The following is a 21,405-nucleotide window of genomic DNA, read 5'->3' as shown; positions in this document are numbered from 1 at the left end:
TTCTCCATACATACTTTGTTTAGATTCAGGCAAATGTAGTTAAAATTTGGGCAGAATAAATCACAGTTCTATAAGATATCTAACGCATACCATATGAATACCTAGAATTTTGTTTTGCATATATAGTCTTACCTCAACATATCAAGATTTGCCTGAGGCCTGGTCCAGTCATAATTGATGTTTCAACTACATAAAGTTGGTTTTTGCTAGGGGTGGATTGTATTAAAAAAAAAAAAAACACAATGAATGATTGTCCTATTACATTTTCAGCATGATTATATTTCGCTCTTGAAGCAGTATGGGAAACTTTATTCACCTACATTCAAACAATACTCTAGTTTCATAGCAGGGTCTTTGATAGATTACTTTAGTAAGAAAAATACACCAAAGATTGGCAATGAAAAAGCAATGAGTCTAGGCAATGGTTGCTTTGTAGCATAGCTCATTTTATTGTTTAAACAGTTTTGCATAGGAAATATATCTACTTCCAGTAATTGACTGCAGTAAAAACAGCTGCTTGCAGTATAGGCTGGATATAACAGTAACAATCACAAAAAAGTCAAGCGTTATTTACACTCATTTTTAATCTTGTGGCAATTTTAGCCCCTGCACCAAATGCAACCAGCTTTAAGGCAGTGCCTACTGTTTATAGCTGTGAAAACCAAAAAGCTTGAAATCAATAGAAGAAAATAAAACAAGGCCTTCACTATACAGCTTCTTGAAGGACACCTGTGTTTCTTAAAAAAAAAAAAAAAAACTTGATAAAGTGTTTCTATAATGTACATTCAGAACATACATTAATATTTGCATACGACTAAAAATTGTTACAACTTTATAACATTTGTTGGTGTAAGTGTTGTTGTTGTCATGTTATAAACCAACCTACCACAATACCACTGAGTTTACATCGGGCATAAAAGTGCCACAAGACCACCCCCCACCCGCCCCCCTTCAAAAAGAAAAATCAACTCTGCTGTGGAGCTGGCAATAATTTTTTTGTTTGTTTTATTTGACATTTTTTGTCATCTATTGTAGTACTAAGTGTAGTCTAGAAAAACACACTGCCCAACTATTACTTTGTCTCCTTGAAATAGAGACTGGGGGTATCCCATTTGACTAAAATATCAAAAATTGAACAAAACACAAAACAAACATAGAACCAGGACGGGGGGCGGGGGGACGATGACACTGGGTGAGGCACCCCACAGATTCTGTTTTGATTAAACATTTATTGTGGGGAAAGTCCACTGAGACTTTGAGCTGAAACAGGCACTGCATGAAATTGTTCTTTTTCTTTCGTTCATTTTTTTTTTTTTTACGTCACATAATATGCAGTTTTTTTTTAATTTTTTTTTTATGTTCCTGTCAATGATTACTCATGCTGTTATAAATGCCCTAGAAATGGAAATATGAGAGTGGATGTGGACCAAAATGTCCTCCTGCCTTTCCCTGCACTAACAAACAGAAGAACTGAAAATAGACATTGCATGAGTTTCACTGGTGCTCCTTGCATAAATTATTTACAGTACATGTAGGCTTCTTTAGGGCCATTACAATGGCTTTCACAACATTACCAGGCCATCTTACTGCTTTTAATATGTAATTTCTTAAATAACTAATTCCGGAAACTACCAATGAGCCCTTTGAAAAAAAAACAAACAAAAAAAAAACATTGCTACTTGTACCCCAAAGTAAGGTAGAAATCGTATTAGCCTCATAACATTGTATGCTGTGGTGAGGGGAAGTGCTCTGAGCTACCATGACAACACTTAAGGGGATCGCACACCGGACACGTCTGGCGGACGACATGGCGTGTTCTAAAATTCGAAACAACTGTTTTCAATGAAGGTACGCACACCGCTGCCACCACTCGCCACCTGTCGGCGGCGCCCAGCTACGACTCCTCCGGAGGCTGCTCAAATTTCTGCCGCACCACGGAGCGAAACTCGCATATTTTCCATTTAAATTCAACCCAAATCATTATCAAAGGACATCGATTATTTACTTTAGCGTTCTTCATTCTTGAACAAGGGAAAAACCTTGGTAACTTTTGTGTGTACTGTCTGCAACCTGAACCGCATCGATGTGCCCTGTGTTTGATACCTGTGCCATGTCCTAGCCATATCTATGAACACTCGAGCATCATGACTAGCTTGACATAATCCAAACAACAAAAAATTTGTCAATGAAAGGGCTAGTGGGAACTGCCGAAAGTGCAAATGCTCAGCTGTTTTACTCTGCGATGGCAACATGAAAAAGACATCTGCGTGTCCACACAAAGTCTTCTAGGAGTTACAGTTCTCTCCGTACCGAGCCTGCCCTGAAAAAAACTATACATCGAACACGACCAGCATTCATCCAAACATGGCAATCCCTGCCCAGAGGGGACATATGTAAACACTGTAGAATGGAGGTGCCAACATGCCAGTATTGGCGTAGTATCTTGCCGAAAAAGATCCCCCTTTCAGCAGATGAGTTCTGTATATTGTATGGTGGTTCAGCCTCTATTGATGGGGAAAATAATGCATGCTTAATTCTGCACAAGACAGTAGAACAATATGTGATGTCTTTAGCGACATTACCCTGGTACTTGTTGTTGGGAGACTCAAATCAGGTGCCTTTAATCTAAAGTGACTAGAAGTTCCACAACTTTGAAAAAGAATTAATAAATGACCCTACTTAACACAAATTTCAACATTATTTCTTTTCCCATTTTCAATATCACAGTCACATCACACACACACACTATGGCCACACTAACAAAACAACACTTCAAACATTTATGAAATGTCTCAAGGATCCAAGTTAATCAACACGAAATACAACAAAAGACCTTCATCATTTTGTTTTAAACATTTACAGTCCCTAATAGGAATTCATTCCACTTTATAAGTACAGGAAAACAAAAATACAGAATTACATATTCAACCTCTTTCTCATTTAATGGACAGTTGGAGAGTTGTAACACAAATCTAAACTCGGCACATTTTTTGTTTGTTTTTTTGTTTCGCTGAAAAATATGGATCACTTAAATTTATGATTACATGTCAAAAGTTTTTTCTTTTTACAAACGGGGAAGAAAGAAATTTACAGTGTACACACTTTTTTTTAACAAGGCAGGCATTTCAATAGAAAGACCCTCATCTACTCTTCTCTTGTAGTGTCTGAGTCATCCTTTAACATACGCTCTGACATAGTCATCTACACACACATTTCACGATGCTGCCAGAGCAGATTTTAACCCATAACGACAACTACCAAAAACTATTGCTATTACAACGGCCATGGAGATGGCCCCTACCTACGGTCTTCTTCACGGTTTCCAACACACCTTAAAGGAATATTCCGGGTTCGATGCAAGTTAAGCTCAATCGACAATGCTTAATGCTTTTTCTTTTTTCTTTTTTCTTTTTTTAAGAAAAGTTTTACATTTTTCAAAATTAATTTTTGTGGTAATCGACATTATGCCACAAATACTTGTATTGAACCCGGAATATTCCTTTAAGAATACGAGAATGACTCTATTACCCTGACACTCCCTTCACACCAGGAGGAAATGCACTTCAGTGGCATTGCCAATGGCCAGAAGGCTGCAAAGCACTTATTTTTACACAAATCAAAAATAACTAAAAGGCAAAACAGTGCACATTGAACAGGGTGGCTTTTTGTTTTAAGTTTTTTGTCTAGTTTAATATTTATTTATTTTTTAAATCATCTTGAATGAGGGAGGAGAGATTCAGCTTGACTTGAGGTCTCAGAAAACAGACTGACTAGTGATTTAAGACTTACACTATGAAACTATAATAATGTAAAGGGGAGATTAAGTGTTTTGAAGTGCTTTTATAAAAAGGTGATTATTAATTGCTGGTAATGCCCTGTGAGGCATAACGCCTGAGTTTTTATTGTTCTGTGTTCAATTGGAAGGACACTATGGGTGGATGATTGCCTATAAGCTGTAGGTGCAAAACTATTATTTTCCAACGAAGAATTCCTTGATCCTCGAGACTCAAGGGCATTAAATTATTCCCTTTTACCAAAGTGTGTAGCTTGCGAAACAACTCCAAAATAATATATACAATTTGAAATAACTATAAAATATCTCCATCAATGCTTTAATTCTCCCCATGGGGAGTTTTATTCATCTGTGAACTACGATCTCAATAAGGCGGTAAATTGAAGCACTTCAAAGGGAACATTAACAAAAACTGATTTTTTTTTGTTTTTTTGATTGTGACATTTAACACGCATGAACTTGCGTGATGGTGATTGTAGCGCATTTTATAACAAGTCACTTGTTTGTTTAAGGCATCTACTTGGGAACTGCATATAGCTACATTATTTACTCTGCAGCAAGAATGGGGTAGTTACTCACGGGATAAGAATATATCTGAAATGACAATGCAATAATATTAAATTACTTCATTGGTGATTGTCGCTCTCAAGTCAAGCTGTCTCCCCTATGAAAGTCGTCTTCTTCCGAGAGTCACACTAGCACCCCAGGTGGGAAATTTAATATTTAATATGAGTTTTTTAGTCACAGTAGACAAATCAGTGACTTTGCAGCCATATTAGACCAAATGGTGCATTCTTTGCTGACATGCGTCAAAGTGTAGAAAAAATTCCTCCCCTTATAGAGAATACGAAACAAAACAACTCTTACATGCACCTCTCCACCTTTCGGTAGTCTCAAGGGGGAAAAAAAGACCTTGTCACACACTGCATAGAAAGCAGTTCCCACTTTGGTCAATTACGAGAAAAAAAAAAAAAAAAAGGAAAAATAAGAACAATATCAACAACAACATCAACAAAATAAATGTTTACACTATCTGTATTTCTGTACTAGCTTCTAATAATCCACATAGCTAAAAGCACTACCTACATAGGCAAAACTTGGTATTGCATAATTCTTATAAATCTGGACCCCTCCCTCCCCAATAATGACTGGAAGATGAAAAAAAAAAAAACAAACAAAAAAACACATGATTAAAACAGAATCAAAAATGAAAACCACCGAAATACTGAAAAAAATAATGCTGGTTGATTATAAACTTTAGAACGGCAACTATACACAGCCTTGATATGCACTGTAAATGTGAGATAAAGTAGTAAATGAAGCTAAAAATCAACAATGTCACAATTTCATCCAGAGTACAAAATAGTTCTTATCATAAAAATGTTACTTTCTTTCCTACAACGGTAATAAATGCAGCAAAAACAAGTGTAGTGATGTTTTCTATAGTCTAAGGCAAGGCACGTAACGTGGACTATATATTTTCGTGCAAATTAAGATTATTGGAAAGATTAATTCTATAAATATGTCTGATTGGAGAGGCAATGGCATTGAGAATGCCGGGAGCAATCGTAGATTTCTGGGACTGCGGCTGTTGGGAACTACCAAAGTGGGCGTGAAATAAGCACCTTGAGATCTCAACCTGCAGATTAGTGTTGAAATGAGTACAGATTTTTCACACAACACTCATAGACGTTTTGTCTTAAATTACTTCATCAGCCTGCATTCATCTCGTTTCTCATGATATCAAAGTGTAAACAGTAGCTTCAGAAGCTAACAGCCAACTAAACATGCATACCAGATTGGTGAGTAATATGTCAAAATAAGCCATTTTATACACATTGTGTGTTTGAGTCTTTTCACCTATTTTAAGTTTTCATTTTAATAAATAATTTTAAAAAACTACCCGCATGTTTGGGTACGGCTCAAAATAAGTGCTGTCTTGTTCGTGTTCAGTTCTGCTCACGTAAACGTTCATTGTCAATCCCACTTTTCCACCCTCAGCTTTCCCTAGTATGCCGAATCAAGGATGCAATTGTTTTTTTTTTTGTTTTTTTTATGTTTTACGTTTAAGTTCACATAGAAAACATTTACTCCCCCTTCCTTTAGAGTCTTAGGGCAGACAGACTATGATAGCTTCCCTTCAGTAAAATCATTTAAATTGCACTTGCCTCTTATGAGATATTGTCTTTTTTTTCCTTTTTTTAAAGGAATTATCAAAAATATTAAAAAGGGGTTGTATTTCTTACCTAGTAATACAGTTAGTTTTTTTTTTTTCATTGAAGATTTTTTTTTTTCAGAGTTCTTAACTCTTTCCAACCTTTACCTTAAAAGGAAATAAGTACAGGATTGACAAGATTGCAGATTTCAAAAGATTTTGCACCATGGGCAAATTAAATTTAGAGTGAAATATGACAATAGAAACATTAAGTTAATTGAAAATTTGTTCCTATGGTTATGTAATGAATAGGATGAGCCTCTGGTTGATGAAAGTTCGTTAGAATTGCAGCCCGCTTTTCAAACCGTCCAGCCAGCCAGCGCTTGTGTGGCCACCCCTCTCTACATCATTTCGTAAACCAAGACTAGTAATCGTGACATAAGAACAAGAGAAACACTACGAGAGACTAGCATGTCATGCATATACAGTAAGGCATCTAAAGTTTTGTATGGTAAATATCACAGTATCTCAGTTTAGGGGCCTCCATACACAATGACTGACTGACTGACTGACTGACTGACTGAACGCTTTGACCCGACTCGCTCTGCTGCTCTAAGCCAATGTCCATTAGAGGGTGGGACAAAGGTCCAGGTCGATTGTATAAGTGCTGCTTGCTGGTTTGTCTGAGGACCTGCTGCTCCTGGCTCCAAGTTTTAGGCCCCCTTTAATTGCTTGATTCTGCCTGGAGGAGGGGCTCACCAATGATGTTTATGCTGTAATTCTGGACATTTGTTGGCAGAATCGGAGTCCCGTTCGACACTTGGAATGGAATTAAGCTCGCCCAGGTACCAGGACTGCAGACACACAGAGGAAAGAGGGATTGTTTGAGTTATTCCGATGAACATAGTGACATTGTGAAAAACAATTACGTACAGTTTATATTACATTCAAAGGGTTACATCAAATAAATATTTTTGCCCAATTTTCAGTGTTTAATATACATACTACTCTGATATACATATATTTACTATATAGGTTCCAGTGTTAATTTTCACAGTTTTTTATTTATATTGATTTTCGTCTTTTGATGCAAATGTCCTTTAAATTTTGTCAGTATTTCATAATATTAGTCTACAAAAATAACAAAGTTGATGATAATATGCAAAATGACAAAAACATGTATCAAACTGTAACAGACCAAACTTTAACCAAATATTTCAACATTTTGAAAAATTTATCAACTCTACAATTATTTAAAAATATATCAAACATATTAAAGGTTAATATGTTTAATATGTATGATTAAACAACTTGAGAAAACTCTTAAAATCCTGAGCCCCTGAAAAAAATAACATATAATGAATATCCTGAAGCTACATTTTAGAAGTTACTCTGTTGTGAATTCCTTACGTTTAGACAGTTTAGGATATTGCATTACATGCAATATGCACTACTATATACTATATATTTATGTGTATATATATATATATATATGTATATATATATTTATATATATATACACACACACACACACACACACACACACACACACAGTGTATATATATATATAGACAACATGTAGTATTAGTATATTTTTACTACAACTCTGGTTTACTCTTGAAATTTGGTTCTGCTAATATTGTTGGCAACTTGTAAGTTTAATTGTTCTTTGAAATTAATATCACCAAATTCTATAAATCAGTAAATCAAAGAGGCATATCAGGTCTAGACTTTTTCCCACCCTCTTTTGAATAGCTACTCCTTTGATTTACACACACACAATAATGATTTCAGCATCATGTCAGGGAACAGGATATCCCAGAGAAACAAAGCACCCTTAGTGCAAATGCATGAGTGAAGTTGCCCCAAGAGTGTGCACCCATCTCAGCCCCCTGCACATGACACCCACTCTGATCAATAGTGTGAAGTCAGAAGGACCATCTACACAACTTTCCTATCTGCATTCAGCACATGTGTACAGCACAACAACACAAGACTGTTCATTGCGAGCTGTGATGTGAATCTTGGATGCAACAGAGCCAGGGTGCACAAACAGCATGTTGTTCCCTGGGGGTACAATAGGGGGGCTGAATGGTGCGTACATGTGTCGAATAATTAGGCAGGCCAGAAACCAGAGCCCTGGTATGCCCCCCTCCCCAGTCTTAGTCTGAAATACCTGTCTCACCCAATCGCCGAACACAATCTTTCTGCTTGCAGATTACAGACCGTACTCCTGTTCTGTCAACAGTACCCAGAGCACACAACCACCTCTTTGTTTTCCCCTCCTTCTCGTTTCTTTTTTCACCCCCCAAAAAAGAAAGGGTACAGGGCTTGGGAAAGGGGTGGAGGATGGTGGGCTGATTGAAGGAAATTAGACTGTTGTGTGGAAAGACTTTTCCCTGGGATCACTGCTTGGGATGCAGGTGCAAGTCTTTAGCAGGGTTTTCTATTGGAGTTTGTTTGTTTTTACAAGGGGGAGATGAGGGCTAAAGCCGAAGGCTGGTGAAGGACAGGGACCCAGCGGATGTGGAACAGTGACTTTATTCTTCATGAGGCAGCCTGGGGTGACACTGCTGCCTGGTACCCTGAATGCAGCTAATGATTAAGTCTAAAAAATGATTTGTACAAGTATCTCCCAACTAACAGCTGGAACTTGGTTAAAACAACAGAGCAGCAGATTATGATTCTAGTGTTGCACGTGGAGTCAGACTTTGCCAAGAATGAGACCAAAACAAGGTTATGGTATGAAAAGAAATCAGAAAAACATAGGAAGATATATACAGTGGTGTGAAAAAGTGTTTGCCCCCTTCCTGATTTCTTTTTTTTTTTTTTTTGCATGTTTGTCACACTTAAATGTTTCAGATCATCAAACAAGTTTGAATATTAGTCAAAGATAACACAAGTAAACACAAAATGCAGTTTTTAAATGAAGGTTGTTATTATTAAGGGAAAACAAAATCCAAACCTACATGGCCCTGTGTGAAAAAGTGATTGCCCCCTAAACCTAATAACTGGTTGGGCCACCCTTAGCAGCAACAACTGCAATCAAGCGTTTGCGATAACTTGCTATGAGTCTTTACTGTGGAGGAATTTTGGCCCACTCATCTTTGCAGAATTGTTGTAATTCAGCCACATTGGAGGGTTTTCGAGCATGAACTGCCTTTGTAAGGTCATGCCACAGCATCTCAATAGGATTCAGGTCAGGACTTTGACTAGGCCACTCCAAAGTCTTCATTTTGTTTTTCTTCAGCCATTCAGAGGTGGACTTGCTGGTGTGTTTTGGATCATTGTCCTGCTGCAGAACCTAAGTTCGCTTCAGCTTGAGGTCACGAACAGATGGCCGGACATTCTCCTTCAGGATTTTTTGGTAGACAGCAGAATTCATGGTTCCATTTATCACAGCAAGTCTTCCAGGTCCTGAAGCAGCAAAACAGCCCCAGACCATCACACTACCACCGCCATATTTTACTGTTGGTATGATGTTCTTTTTCTGAAATGCAGTGTTACATTTACGCCAGATGTAATGGGACACACACCTTCCAAAAAGTTCAACTTTTGTCTCGTCAGTCCACAGAGTATTTTCCCAAAAGTCTTGGGGATCATCAAGATGTTTTCTGGCAAAAATGAGACGAGTCTTAATGTTCTTTTTGCTCAGCAGTGGTTTTCGTCTTGGAACTCTGCCATGCAGGCCATTTTTGCCCAGTCTCTTTCTTATGGTGGAGTCATGAACACTGACCTTAACTGAGGCAAGTGAGGCCTGCAGTTCTTTGGATGTTGTTGTGGGGTCTTTTGTGACCTCTTGGATGAGTCGTCGCTGCATTCTTGGGGTAATTTTGGTCGGCCGGCCACTCCTGGGAAGGTTCACCACTGTTCCATGTTTTTGCCATTTGTGGATAATGGCTCTCAATGTGGTTCTCTGGAGTCCCAAAGCTTTAGAAATGGCTTTATAACCTTTTCCAGACTGATAGATCTCAATTACTTTCTTTCTCATTTGTTCCTGAATTTCTTTGGATCTCGGCATGATGTCTAGCTTTTGAAGATCTTTTGGTCTACTTCACTTTGTCAGGCAGGTTCTATTTAAGTGATTTCTTGATTGAGAACAGGTGTGGCAGTAATCAGGCCTGGGTGTGGCTAGAGAAATTGAACTCAGGTGTGATAAACCACAGTTAAGTTATGTTTTAACAGGTGGGGCAAACACTTTTTCACACAGGGCCATGTAGGTTTGGATTTTGTTTTCCCTTAATAATAACAACCTTCATTTAAAAACTGCATTTTGTGTTTACTTGTGTTATCTTTGACTAATATTTAAACTTGTTTGATGATCTGAAACATTTAAGTGTGACAAACATGCAAAAAAAAAAAAAAAGAAATCAGGAAGGGGGCAAACACTTTTTCCTGTGTGAAAAAGTGTTTGCCCCACCTGTTAAAACATAACTTAACTGTGGTTTATCACACCTGAGTTCAATTTCTCTAGCCACACCCAGGCCTGATTACTGCCACACCTGTTCTCAATCAAGAAATCACTTAAATAGAACCTGCCTGACAAAGTGAAGTAGACCAAAAGATCTTCAAAAGCTAGACATCATGCCGAGATCCAAAGAAATTCAGGAACAAATGAGAAAGAAAGTAATTGAGATCTATCAGTCTGGAAAAGGTTATAAAGCCATTTCTAAAGCTTTGGGACTCCAGAGAACCACATTGAGAGCCATTATCCACAAATGGCAAAAACATGGAACAGTGGTGAACCTTCCCAGGAGTGGCCGGCCGACCAAAATTACCCCAAGAATGCAGCGACGACTCATCCAAGAGGTCACAAAAGACCCCACAACAACATCCAAAGAACTGCAGGCCTCACTTGCCTCAGTTAAGGTCAGTGTTCATGACTCCACCATAAGAAAGAGACTGGGCAAAAATGGCCTGCATGGCAGAGTTCCAAGACGAAAACCACTGCTGAGCAAAAAGAACATTAAGACTCGTCTCATTTTTGCCAGAAAACATCTTGATGATCCCCAAGACTTTTGGGAAAATACTCTGTGGACTGACGAGACAAAAGTTGAACTTTTTGGAAGGTGTGTGTCCCATTACATCTGGCGTAAATGTAACACTGCATTTCAGAAAAAGAACATCATACCAACAGTAAAATATGGTGGTGGTAGTGTGATGGTCTGGGGCTGTTTTGCTGCTTCAGGACCTGGAAGACTTGCTGTGATAAATGGAACCATGAATTCTGCTGTCTACCAAAAAATCCTGAAGGAGAATGTCCGGCCATCTGTTCGTGACCTCAAGCTGAAGCGAACTTAGGTTCTGCAGCAGGACAATGATCCAAAACACACCAGCAAGTCCACCTCTGAATTGCTAAATAAAAACAAAATGAAGACTTTGGAGTGGCCTAGTCAAAGTCCTGACCTGAATCCTATTGAGATGCTGTGGCATGACCTTACAAAGGCAGTTCATGCTCGAAAACCCTCCAATGTGGCTGAATTACAACAATTCTGCAAAGATGAGTGGGCCAAAATTCCTCCACAGTAAAGACTCATAGCAAGTTATCGCAAACGCTTGATTGCAGTTGTTGCTGCTAAGGGTGGCCCAACCAGTTATTAGGTTTAGGGGGCAATCACTTTTTCACACAGGGCCATGTAGGTTTGGATTTTGTTTTCCCTTAATAATAACAACCTTCATTTAAAAACTGCATTTTGTGTTTACTTGTGTTATCTTTGACTAATATTTAAACTTGTTTGATGATCTGAAACATTTAAGTGTGACAAACATGCAAAAAAAAAAAAAAAGAAATCAGGAAGGGGGCAAACACTTTTTCACACCACTGTATATATATATATATATATATATATATATATATATATATATATATATATATATATATATTGTATTTTATTTCCCCCTTTCATTTTACCCATTATTTCTCATATTTCTTTATTTACTTGATTTATGTTCTGTTTTGTCAATTTAGGTACTATAAGTACTGTATACACATTGGCAATATTGTAAATGCTGACAATCATGCCAATACATTTTTGTGACTCTAAATCTGAGAGAGAGAGAACGTTATGAAGAACCGGAATCACTGCACTGAACTCACCATAAAGGGTTAAATATCTCACATGAAGAACAAACTGAGTTGGGTCTCTCCTCCCTTCTCAGTCCTCACTTACACTTTCCTTTAATACCGCTCCTCCTGCCACCCCTTTCCTCTCCCTCTTTCCCTTTCAAGCCTGCTAGAAATCATCCAACAGGAAATGAGAGATTAAGTGTTTCAAAGATGTGGACAGGAGACTTGGACTCAAATCAGACTCAAGTCACTATTTTGAGGATTTATGGCTTGATAAATATTAAAGTAGTTTAAAATTCGGCTTTAACATTGTTGCAATTACTTGGAATTTGAACTGATGACTTGAGACCAGTCATGTCTTTGTAGTCTAAGCTGCAACCTTGTTTCTCTTTTTAGGTGCATATTATAAAGCGATTTCTTTTTAGGAAACCATTAAAAGGGGAAATCAGTCTACAACACCACTGAAAACTGAAAAATCTAGCAGCATAATAAATATGGAGAGTGAAACATTTTGTCTGAGAAAAGAACTTTTATTCTGATATGTATACTAAGTATTATGTCATCAACCAACAAGTAAGGCCTTTGCTTAAAGCTTAATTAACAGCAACATGGAAAAACAGACTTTCCAACTGTTCACGAATGTCACAATTAGTAACATCGCTATTTAAAAAAGCAAAAAAGGAAAGCAGTTATCTACGCCAATCTTCCAGGATTAACTAATAAATAAACACGGTAAGATTTTCTAAACCATTGATAAGGTGTACTAAGTGGTTTCTATGGTGCAGCAAGGATGTTCTGGGTGGTTGCTAGGTAGTTGCTAAGGTATTCCACTGACGCAGAAAAAAATCTGTTCAACACTGCTCACCACGCCAGAAAGCTTCCACTTTGAGACGTTACAGCGAAAATGGCTGTGTTCGCAATGGCACACTTTCCATACTACATTAACTGCTTCAGCCATATCAGTCTATGTCAGAAATGGTTAGAGTAGTATGTAGTATGCCATTTTAAACTCTGCCATGATTGTTTTCAGTTCACAGTCAATATAATTATCACAAATATGTGCGATTACAGTCAGAATGATGCAAACTTTATTTCTGAAAGTGCAAAGTATAAAGACTGTGTTAGTTAATTGTACTTTTTTTTATCCAGCCACAGTATTTTCTCAATGAATGCATGCAGTATTCATTTAAGTCTATTTGGAGTCTCACTTTTGCTTACCCAGCTACAGTACTGCCACAATAAATACATGCAATTAGTGTTGTCACGGTACCAAAATTTCAGTAGTCGGTACCGATACCAGTGAAATTTCACGATTCTCGATACCAATTTCGATACCACAGCAAAAATATGCTAATATGATCATGTGCTATTGAAAACATAAGTTTAATTATTTTTTATAATTATTTTAATAATTATTAATATTGATTAAAGGTGACTAAAGTTTAATTTAATCATCAAAAAGGTGTCTATTCAATTAATTCTTAAAACTCTTAATACATGAAAAATTGTAACGTCATTGCATTTCTTTTTTTTTTTTTTTTTTGCCAAACTTTTATTCAACAGCAGCCTTTCTTGTGATAAATTGATTAATTATTGTTATTATTATTATTATTATTATTACAGAGAATATTACATTTTATTATACAGTTGTAATATATTTTATATATTCTTTTTTTAATTTAATTTCTTCAATTTCAAATATCTAGCTTTTATTTTGAATCATGCTTTTATTATGACATGTGTTTTTTGCCGGAAGCTTCACTTTTCCAGATAAACAGTTTGCTACACAGAGACTTTTAAGTCACATCTGAAATCTCATCTCTTTACACTGTCATTTTGAGTCTGACAAATGAAATGTAGGACACAGTTTTGGAGTGTTTGTATTTTAGATTACTGGTGTTTGTATGTGGTAATTTTGAAATGTTATGTTTTAAACTTTACTACTGTGAAGGTTCTTTTATTCTTTACCAAATCATGTTTTCCTTTTTGTTATTATTATTTTCCAGAACTCTGTGTTTTAGTTTAATTTAATTTCATCATCAAAATGGTGTCTAATCAATTCATTCTTAAATCTTTTAACAAGTGAAAATAGAACTTTTCAACATGTCATCATTGAATGTTTTTGCCAAACTTTTATTCAACAGCAGTCTTGCTTGTGATATATTGCTTTATTATTATTATTATTATTATTATTATTATTATCATCATCATTACAGTGAATGTTACATTTTACTATACATTTGTAATATATTTCTGTCACAATTTCTTCAATTTCAGGGCTCTATCTTATATTTTGAAACATGCTTTTATTATGACGTGCATTTTTTGCTGAAGCATCACTTTCTGGATAAACAGTCTGCAACAATTAAGTCACGTCTGGAATCTCATCTCTTTACACTGGCCTTTGAGTCTGACAAATGAAATGTAGGACACAATTTTGGAGTGTTTGTATTTTGTGTTTTAGATATTTGTTTATGTGGTCATTTTTAAATGTTATGCTTTAAATTGTATCACTGTTAATCACTTTGGTCAACTCTGTTTTTTGAAATGCTATATAAATAAAGTTGAGTTGAGATTAAAGCGCAAATGCTGTGATTTAATTATATAAATATATAGTGTACATGTGCTGTGTGGTTCACAGTAGATTAATGCTCTGCTCTGTCATCTGATACAACATGTCGTGAATGAATCTCAATATGTTTGAGCGGTCGGATTTATACATTCATTCAAAGTACGCAGCTCTTCCTTACGAAGATTGCAGCCTTTAGCAGTTTACTAAATCATACTAGGACATGTCACGATTTTAATTTGATTCATTGTCCATTTCAGTGTAAGGAGTAGCAGAGCACGCGCTCAAAATAAGCCTTTAGGGACAAGATTGAAGGTTTAGGGACAAGATTAAAGGACAGTTCAACATCACAGACTCTAGAAGCATGTGGCAGGGAATTAATATCATCACAGACTTCAAAGGGAATAAAAACTCTGCCATGAACACCGCTGCCTCTCTCCCGGATGAGCTTAATATTTTTTATGCTCGTTTCGAGGGAAATAACACCGCCATCATGGAGAGAGCTCTCGCAGCCGAAGCTACAGAGGTTAGTTCACTCTCCGTCTCTGTAGCGGATGTAACCTGATCCTTCCAATGGGTGAATATCCGTAAAGCCGCAGGTCCAGACAGCTTTCTGGGCTGTGTAATCAGAGCATGCGCGAACCAACTGGCTGGTGTTTTTATGGACATTTTCAACCTTTCCCTCTCCTTGTCTGTGGTCCTCACATGCTTTAATACGTCCACCATTGTGCCTGTACCAAAGCAATCCAAAATCACTTGCTTAAATGACTGGCGTCCTGTTGCTCTGACCCCCATCATCAGCAAATGATTTGAGAGACTAATCAGAGATTACATATGCTCTGTGCTGCCTGCCTCACTGGACTCACTGCAGTTTGCATATCGCAACAACCGCTGCACTGATGATGCCATTGCACCTACACTACACACTGCTCTCTCCCACCTGGAAAAAAGGAACACATATGTGAGAATGCTGTTTGTAGACTACAGCTCAGCATTCAACACCATAGTGCCCTCCAAGCTTGATGTGAAACTCCGGGCTCTGGGCTTAAACAGCTCGCTGTGCAACTGGATCCTGGACTTCCTGTCCAGCAGACGCCAGGTGGTTAGAATGGGCAGCGACATTTCCTCATCACTGACCCTCAACACTGGAGCCCCACAGGGATGTGTTCTCAGCCCACTCCTGTATTCCCTGTACACACATGACTGTGTGACAACACACAGCTCCAATGCCATCATTACGTTTGCTGATGATACGATGGTGGTAAGTCTGATCACTGACAATGATGAAACAGCCTACAGAGAAGAGGTGCACACTCTGACACGCTGGTATCAGGAGCACAACCTCTCCCTCAACATCAGTAAGACCAAGGAGCTTGTGGTGGACTTCAAGAGAGCCAGCAGCTTCAAGTTCCTCGGAACTCACATGGTCCGTCTACACTGAGGTCATTGTGAAGAAGGCTCACCAGTGCCTCTTCTTCCTGAGACAGCTGAGGAAGTTTGGAATGAACAACCACATCCTCACACGGTTCTACACCTGCACTGTAGAGAGCATCCTGACTGGCTGCATCACTGCCTGGTACGGTAACAGCACTGCCTTCAACCGCAAAGCCCTGCAAAGGATAGTGCGAACTGCCAGACACATCATCGGAGGTGAGCTTCCCTCCCTCCAGGACATAAATACCAGGCAGTGTGTGAAAAAAGCTCAGAGGATCATCAGAGACTCCAGCCACCCGAGCCATGAGCTGCTCTCACTGCTACCATCAGGCAGGCGGTATCGCAGCATCAGGACCCGCACCAGCCGACTTCATGACAGCTTCTTCCCCCAAGCAATCAGACTTTTGAACTCTTGATCTCTCACGATCAATATACATCAGCACTGCACTTTATTAATCTTATTATCTCACACTGGACTGTCATAAATTATATTCTCTCTTAACAACACACTGGCAACCGACTATCAACCGACAGCCTGAATGTCAATACAGCTCAATACAACATACTGTACACTTTATATATACTATTTTTTTATTGTACACTGTGTATTCTATATTGTGTGTATGTGTATTCTATATTGTGTGTATTGTATACTGTACGTTGTATATTATTATTTGTATATTGTGTTGTGTGTAATTATGTGTATATTAGAAATGTAAATTGTGTTGTGTAAATCTGATTTATTGTAAATTGGTATATGTCTCATCACTGTCATGACTGCTATGCTGCTCGGAACTGCACCCAAGACTTTCACCCAGTGTTGCACTTGTGTATATGGTTGAGTGACAATAAAGTGATTTGATTTGATTTTTTGAGCCTATGAGTCAAAGCAGTCATGTGTTAGTCATACTGCGCGCTGGTACCGGATAGAGTCGGTGCTTGGTACTACCGTTACTTTTTTATTTTAGTATCGAATTGGTACGGAAGTACCGGTACTTTTGACAACACTATTTACATGTGCTGCGTGGTTCACAGTGGATTAGTGCTCTGCTTTTTCATCTCAAACAACATGAATTATTCTCAATGTCTGTGGAGTTTCCAGAGTATGAGCGGTTGGATTTATACATTTATTTAAAGTACGCAGCTCATCCATGCTAAGATTGCAGCCTTCAGCGGTTTAATAAATCACACTAGGACATGTCATTGTCCATTTCAGTGTAAAAGGAGTAACAGAGCATGCGTTCAAATTAAGCCTGTGAGCATTTAAAAGCTGTCACGTGTCAGTCATACTGCGCGCTGGTAACGGACAGAGTCAGTGCTTGGTACTACCGGTACTGCAGAAATACTGGCCTCGTTACATCTTTTTTATTTTAGTACCGACTTGATACCAAAGTACCGATACTTTTGACAACACTACATGCAATCATCATTTGAAGTCTGCTTGTGATTAAAGCACCGTATCCAGCAAAAACTGCAGCATTATCTTCATATGTGCTTATGAGAGATGTCACTGTCACAATGATTGGCTGCTGCCCAGCGTTTTTCATTCCTCATTTGCAGCCCTCAACACTTTATCTGCACCGCTGTCAATCCCACAATCCACCTCAAGAGCATGGCGCTTGACTTCCATAGGAATGAATTGAAAATGCTCGCTTACCTTCGCTCAAAACATGCCAGTGGAAATGTACGGTAAGTGGTTTTTAGGATTTTGTTAGGCGGTTTCTTACTGACGCAATTCAAAAGAACCCAAAAATCATAAGTCTGATACCCATAAAAAGGAATAGCACACCTCTTCTCAACAAGCCGCACAATTTGAAGTATCATTCACAAAGCAAGGAATGCTTTCAATGTTAGTTTCTCATGTCTTTTTCTAGCTGTCTGCCTCTTCCTCTGAACTCTAATACTGGGCCGCTAAAGGAGTATTAATGGGCTAACAAAGACAGTCTAGTACTGCTCTAGCCCTTTAACATTCCCATGTACTGTTGCTCTAAACTGTGCCTTTGCAAAGCGCCAATATAACAGTGTCTGATTGATTGTCATGGGGAGGGGTGCTACCCCTCTTTCCCAAGTTCAAGGTTCAGTCTGGTGTCTGGTTTCCCCTAGTTACCAGACAACTAGAGATGTAACGGGCCCCCTTCACATGGATGATGGGTGTTATGTCAGATAAAAGGAAGAGGAACTCTTCGTGGGATTGCTTCGTTTTGGGATCAGACGCTAAATTAGATTATCTAACGCCATCTTAGTGGATTGCTGACCTATTTCCTGCAGGATGGCAACAAGCAAGTCTGGCTGCAATAAAATTTGGGTTGAGCTGTGGACTGGCATGCATCACACTGCATCGAGGCAGCTTTGCTAGTGCATGCAAGCAACAAACCACATTTCCATAAGCCAATGACCTGAAGTCCTGCATTAGTCCTGCTGCAACTGCCTTGTTTCTAATCACGTTCGCACTAAAACACTTCTCTCTCAGTCAGTCTGCAATTTTTTTTTTTTGCAGAATCATAGTAATTAGTTAACTATAAGTGAGTCTTTTGCAATTAACAACCCCTGTGTTTGACTTTTCAATGAATGCAGGCCTGTTTTTCTATTCAGTGTTGATTGTAAAATCTCTACATGTAATGCAAGATAAATGGTACAGTGTAAGTCCTTGCTGGGGTACACTTTTTCCCTGTACTCCGTGTGGTCTATTAGGAGGCCAGAGAAGGGGGTGAAATGAAAGCAGGGGCCTGTAACCCTGATGCTTGCAGAAGGAAGTGAGAGTGTTCAGTGCTACTCTGCCTCTCCAAAGAGACACTGCAGAGAGGTGGAGTGCTGAGCAAGGCCTTTCTCACTCCCGCTGCAGAGAGGTGGAGAGTAAGCAAGAGACTTTTAGTGTGTAGGAGAGTAGAGATGCCATTTTATAGGAAAAGGAAGGATATGGCTCAAGGACAAAGCTCACACTAAGCATGATTCACATGCTGAGATTTGTCCAAACACACTTGAAGGAATAGCTCATCTAAAACTTCTATCGTTTACTTACCCTCATGTAATTCCAAACTCATATAGCTTTCATTTTCCCATTGAACACAAAAGGAGAGATTTTCAAGACTGTACTGGTCGCTCCTTTCCATGCAAGTACAATGAATGGGGACTAGAGATTTTAAACTTTAAAAAGGGTGCAAAAGCAATATAAAAATAGTCCATATGACTTGTGCACTATATTTCAGGTCTTCTGAAGCCATGCAATAGCTTTGTGTGAGGAACAGACCGAAATTTAAGTCGCTATTCACTGAAAATCTTGACATTCGTTCTAGCTCTCCTTGATATGTTCTTGAAAGTTCATGTGAAAAGTAGTGATGTCCGAATTGTGAAAAAATCATTCTTTAGAGTCTGATCAAGTTCAACTCACTGACTTCAGCAAAAGAAAGAAAGCCAAACACATCTGGGATGGCATGAGGGTGAGTAAATGATGAAATAATTTTCATTTTTGGGTGAACTATCCCTTTAATGATCCAGTCACAGCCGTTCTCAAGTTGACAGCTAAATTTCTCTCTGCTTCTCACCCAAAGATATTATATGGCTTCAAAAGACTTAGAATAAAGCACCCCAGTCATATTGTTGACTGTTTTTATAGTAATGTGCTTTTGCATCCTTTTTAAAGTTTGAATGCTCCAGTCCCCATTCATTGTTATTGCATGGAAAGATCAACTAGTTCATTCTTCAACATTTTTTCTTTTGTGTTCCACAGAAAAAAGTCCCATTGATAATGACGTGAGGATCAGTAAATTATGACAGAATTTTCATTTTTTTGGTTAAACTATTCATTTAATGTTGCACCACATTGTTTTGTATTGTATTGGTGGCTGAGGGAGGCACTGTAGTGTAAAGACATTCAACCCTTCAGAATTATGAAAAGTAGAAATGTTAGCTTTGCTCATTGGATGCATAACACATTTAATCACAAAAGCAAAAAGCACCTGTCAAGAACATTCATGTAAATGCATACCTTACTTTCTATTTTAATTCCAGTCTGTCACTGCCTAATATTTATGGGAATATTTTGATAAAACAGTGCAATGCTTTAATGCAGAGGGGAGGATGAGAGTGATTTAAATAGAATAAACAGTCTTGACTGCCTCAGCTATGAAAACCCAAGCTTAGTGGTGACCTTTGCAAATATGCAGCTCTCTAACGTCAGTGAGCCTCAGACAGATGCTGCTGCACTAATGCAAGAGTTCTGCTTTTTCCCAATCATCTTCCTAACTGCCATTCTTTCAGGAAGATAAGGATGTTAACCATTAAATGGTCTGATTTTCTTTATAAATAAATCGTCAAATAGGGCTATTTTTAGTCATTACAGAGGTCTAACTGATCAAGAATGTCAAGGGAGGCAGCCCAAGGCATTACTTGTCAATATATACTTACAGACAAAACCTTGGAACAAGTTCATTTCATTCATATGGAAGTGTGCTGTACTAAGCATAATACTAAAATTTTTACTGAACTATTTTACTGAATTCTGTCATTATAATGGGCACTGCGAAGTTCCTATGAATTTGATTGCTCGTCCAGATGTGCACGGTAAGTCATTCAACAGCCTGAAAAGGTTTGTGATGTTACACTTACTACATTTTTGGAAACAAAAGTTTAATGAAGGGCAAAGGAGGTGGACCAAGATTTGGAAATATAGTTAGAATTCAAAATGAAAAGAAGCACAAATCTTCTATCATGTTGTGTGCACATCTTTAACTTTTATGAAAAATATAGCCATTATTGAGTGATGAAACAAATACACTTTTGATTATGTCTGTATTTTTTGCAATAAGTGTAAAATAGGGCTTGACGTGGACTGGGTTGGAGGGGGTGTTGGACTATTGCAGATATAGGTTGTACACAGTAATACTTGATGGAGAGGTGGGTTAAAAATAAAGGAAACGTTTACCTTGGCCAAGAAATCCCCAAAGTCTCCTCTGAGCCATATGACCTGATGTTTTGATTCACGGGCCAGTCACAAATCCTCAGCTGTCAATCAAACACCTCTCAGTCAGACAACTGGGCTAGCACAATGGCACTAACACACATTTAGCATACAACAAGACCTGAAGCAGCCTAAGCTCAACTCAACACACATATTCTTACATTTATCTCATGTTAATCATTACTCATTACTACATAAATACAAGATAAAATAAACTCACCACTAACGATAAGGATTAATAATTCTGGATTACAGATTAAATCTTATGTTCAGTTTCTGGGCCTAGAAAAAGGCATAATTTAAATTACAATTAAATTCCATTTAAATTGAAGAAAGTTGCCATAAAAATGTAAAAAAAAAATTTTTTTTAAAAAAGGCAGTTGTCATAAATGGCATGCAATACCATTAATGGTCTAATTATTAACTGTCC

General features: G+C 38.0%; 1 protein-coding gene across 6 annotated transcripts in view; it reads right to left on the bottom strand.

Moving 5' to 3' along the window:
• Positions 1–420: 420 nt before the first annotated feature.
• Positions 421–21,405, bottom strand: part of LOC127412391 (nuclear factor 1 B-type) — a 128,378-nt gene continuing 107,393 nt past the window's right edge. For 5 of the 6 annotated variants that reach the window (XM_051648735.1, XM_051648725.1, XM_051648708.1 and 2 more), the window contains exons 11-12: positions 20,940–21,019; positions 421–6,802 (exon numbers count right to left, since the gene is read on the bottom strand). In XM_051648735.1, coding sequence (XP_051504695.1) covers positions 6,673–6,802; positions 20,940–21,019 — 210 coding nt within the window. In that variant the 3' untranslated portion in view covers positions 421–6,672. The remainder of the gene's footprint in view (positions 6,803–20,939; positions 21,020–21,405) is intronic. The other variant, XM_051648747.1, reaches the window with a different exon arrangement.

The sequence above is a fragment of the Myxocyprinus asiaticus genome, chromosome 2 (assembly GCF_019703515.2).
Source record: "Myxocyprinus asiaticus isolate MX2 ecotype Aquarium Trade chromosome 2, UBuf_Myxa_2, whole genome shotgun sequence".
In the NCBI taxonomy this organism is placed as follows: Eukaryota; Metazoa; Chordata; class Actinopteri; order Cypriniformes; family Catostomidae; genus Myxocyprinus; species Myxocyprinus asiaticus.
This window is presented reverse-complemented; position numbering and strand designations above follow the sequence as displayed.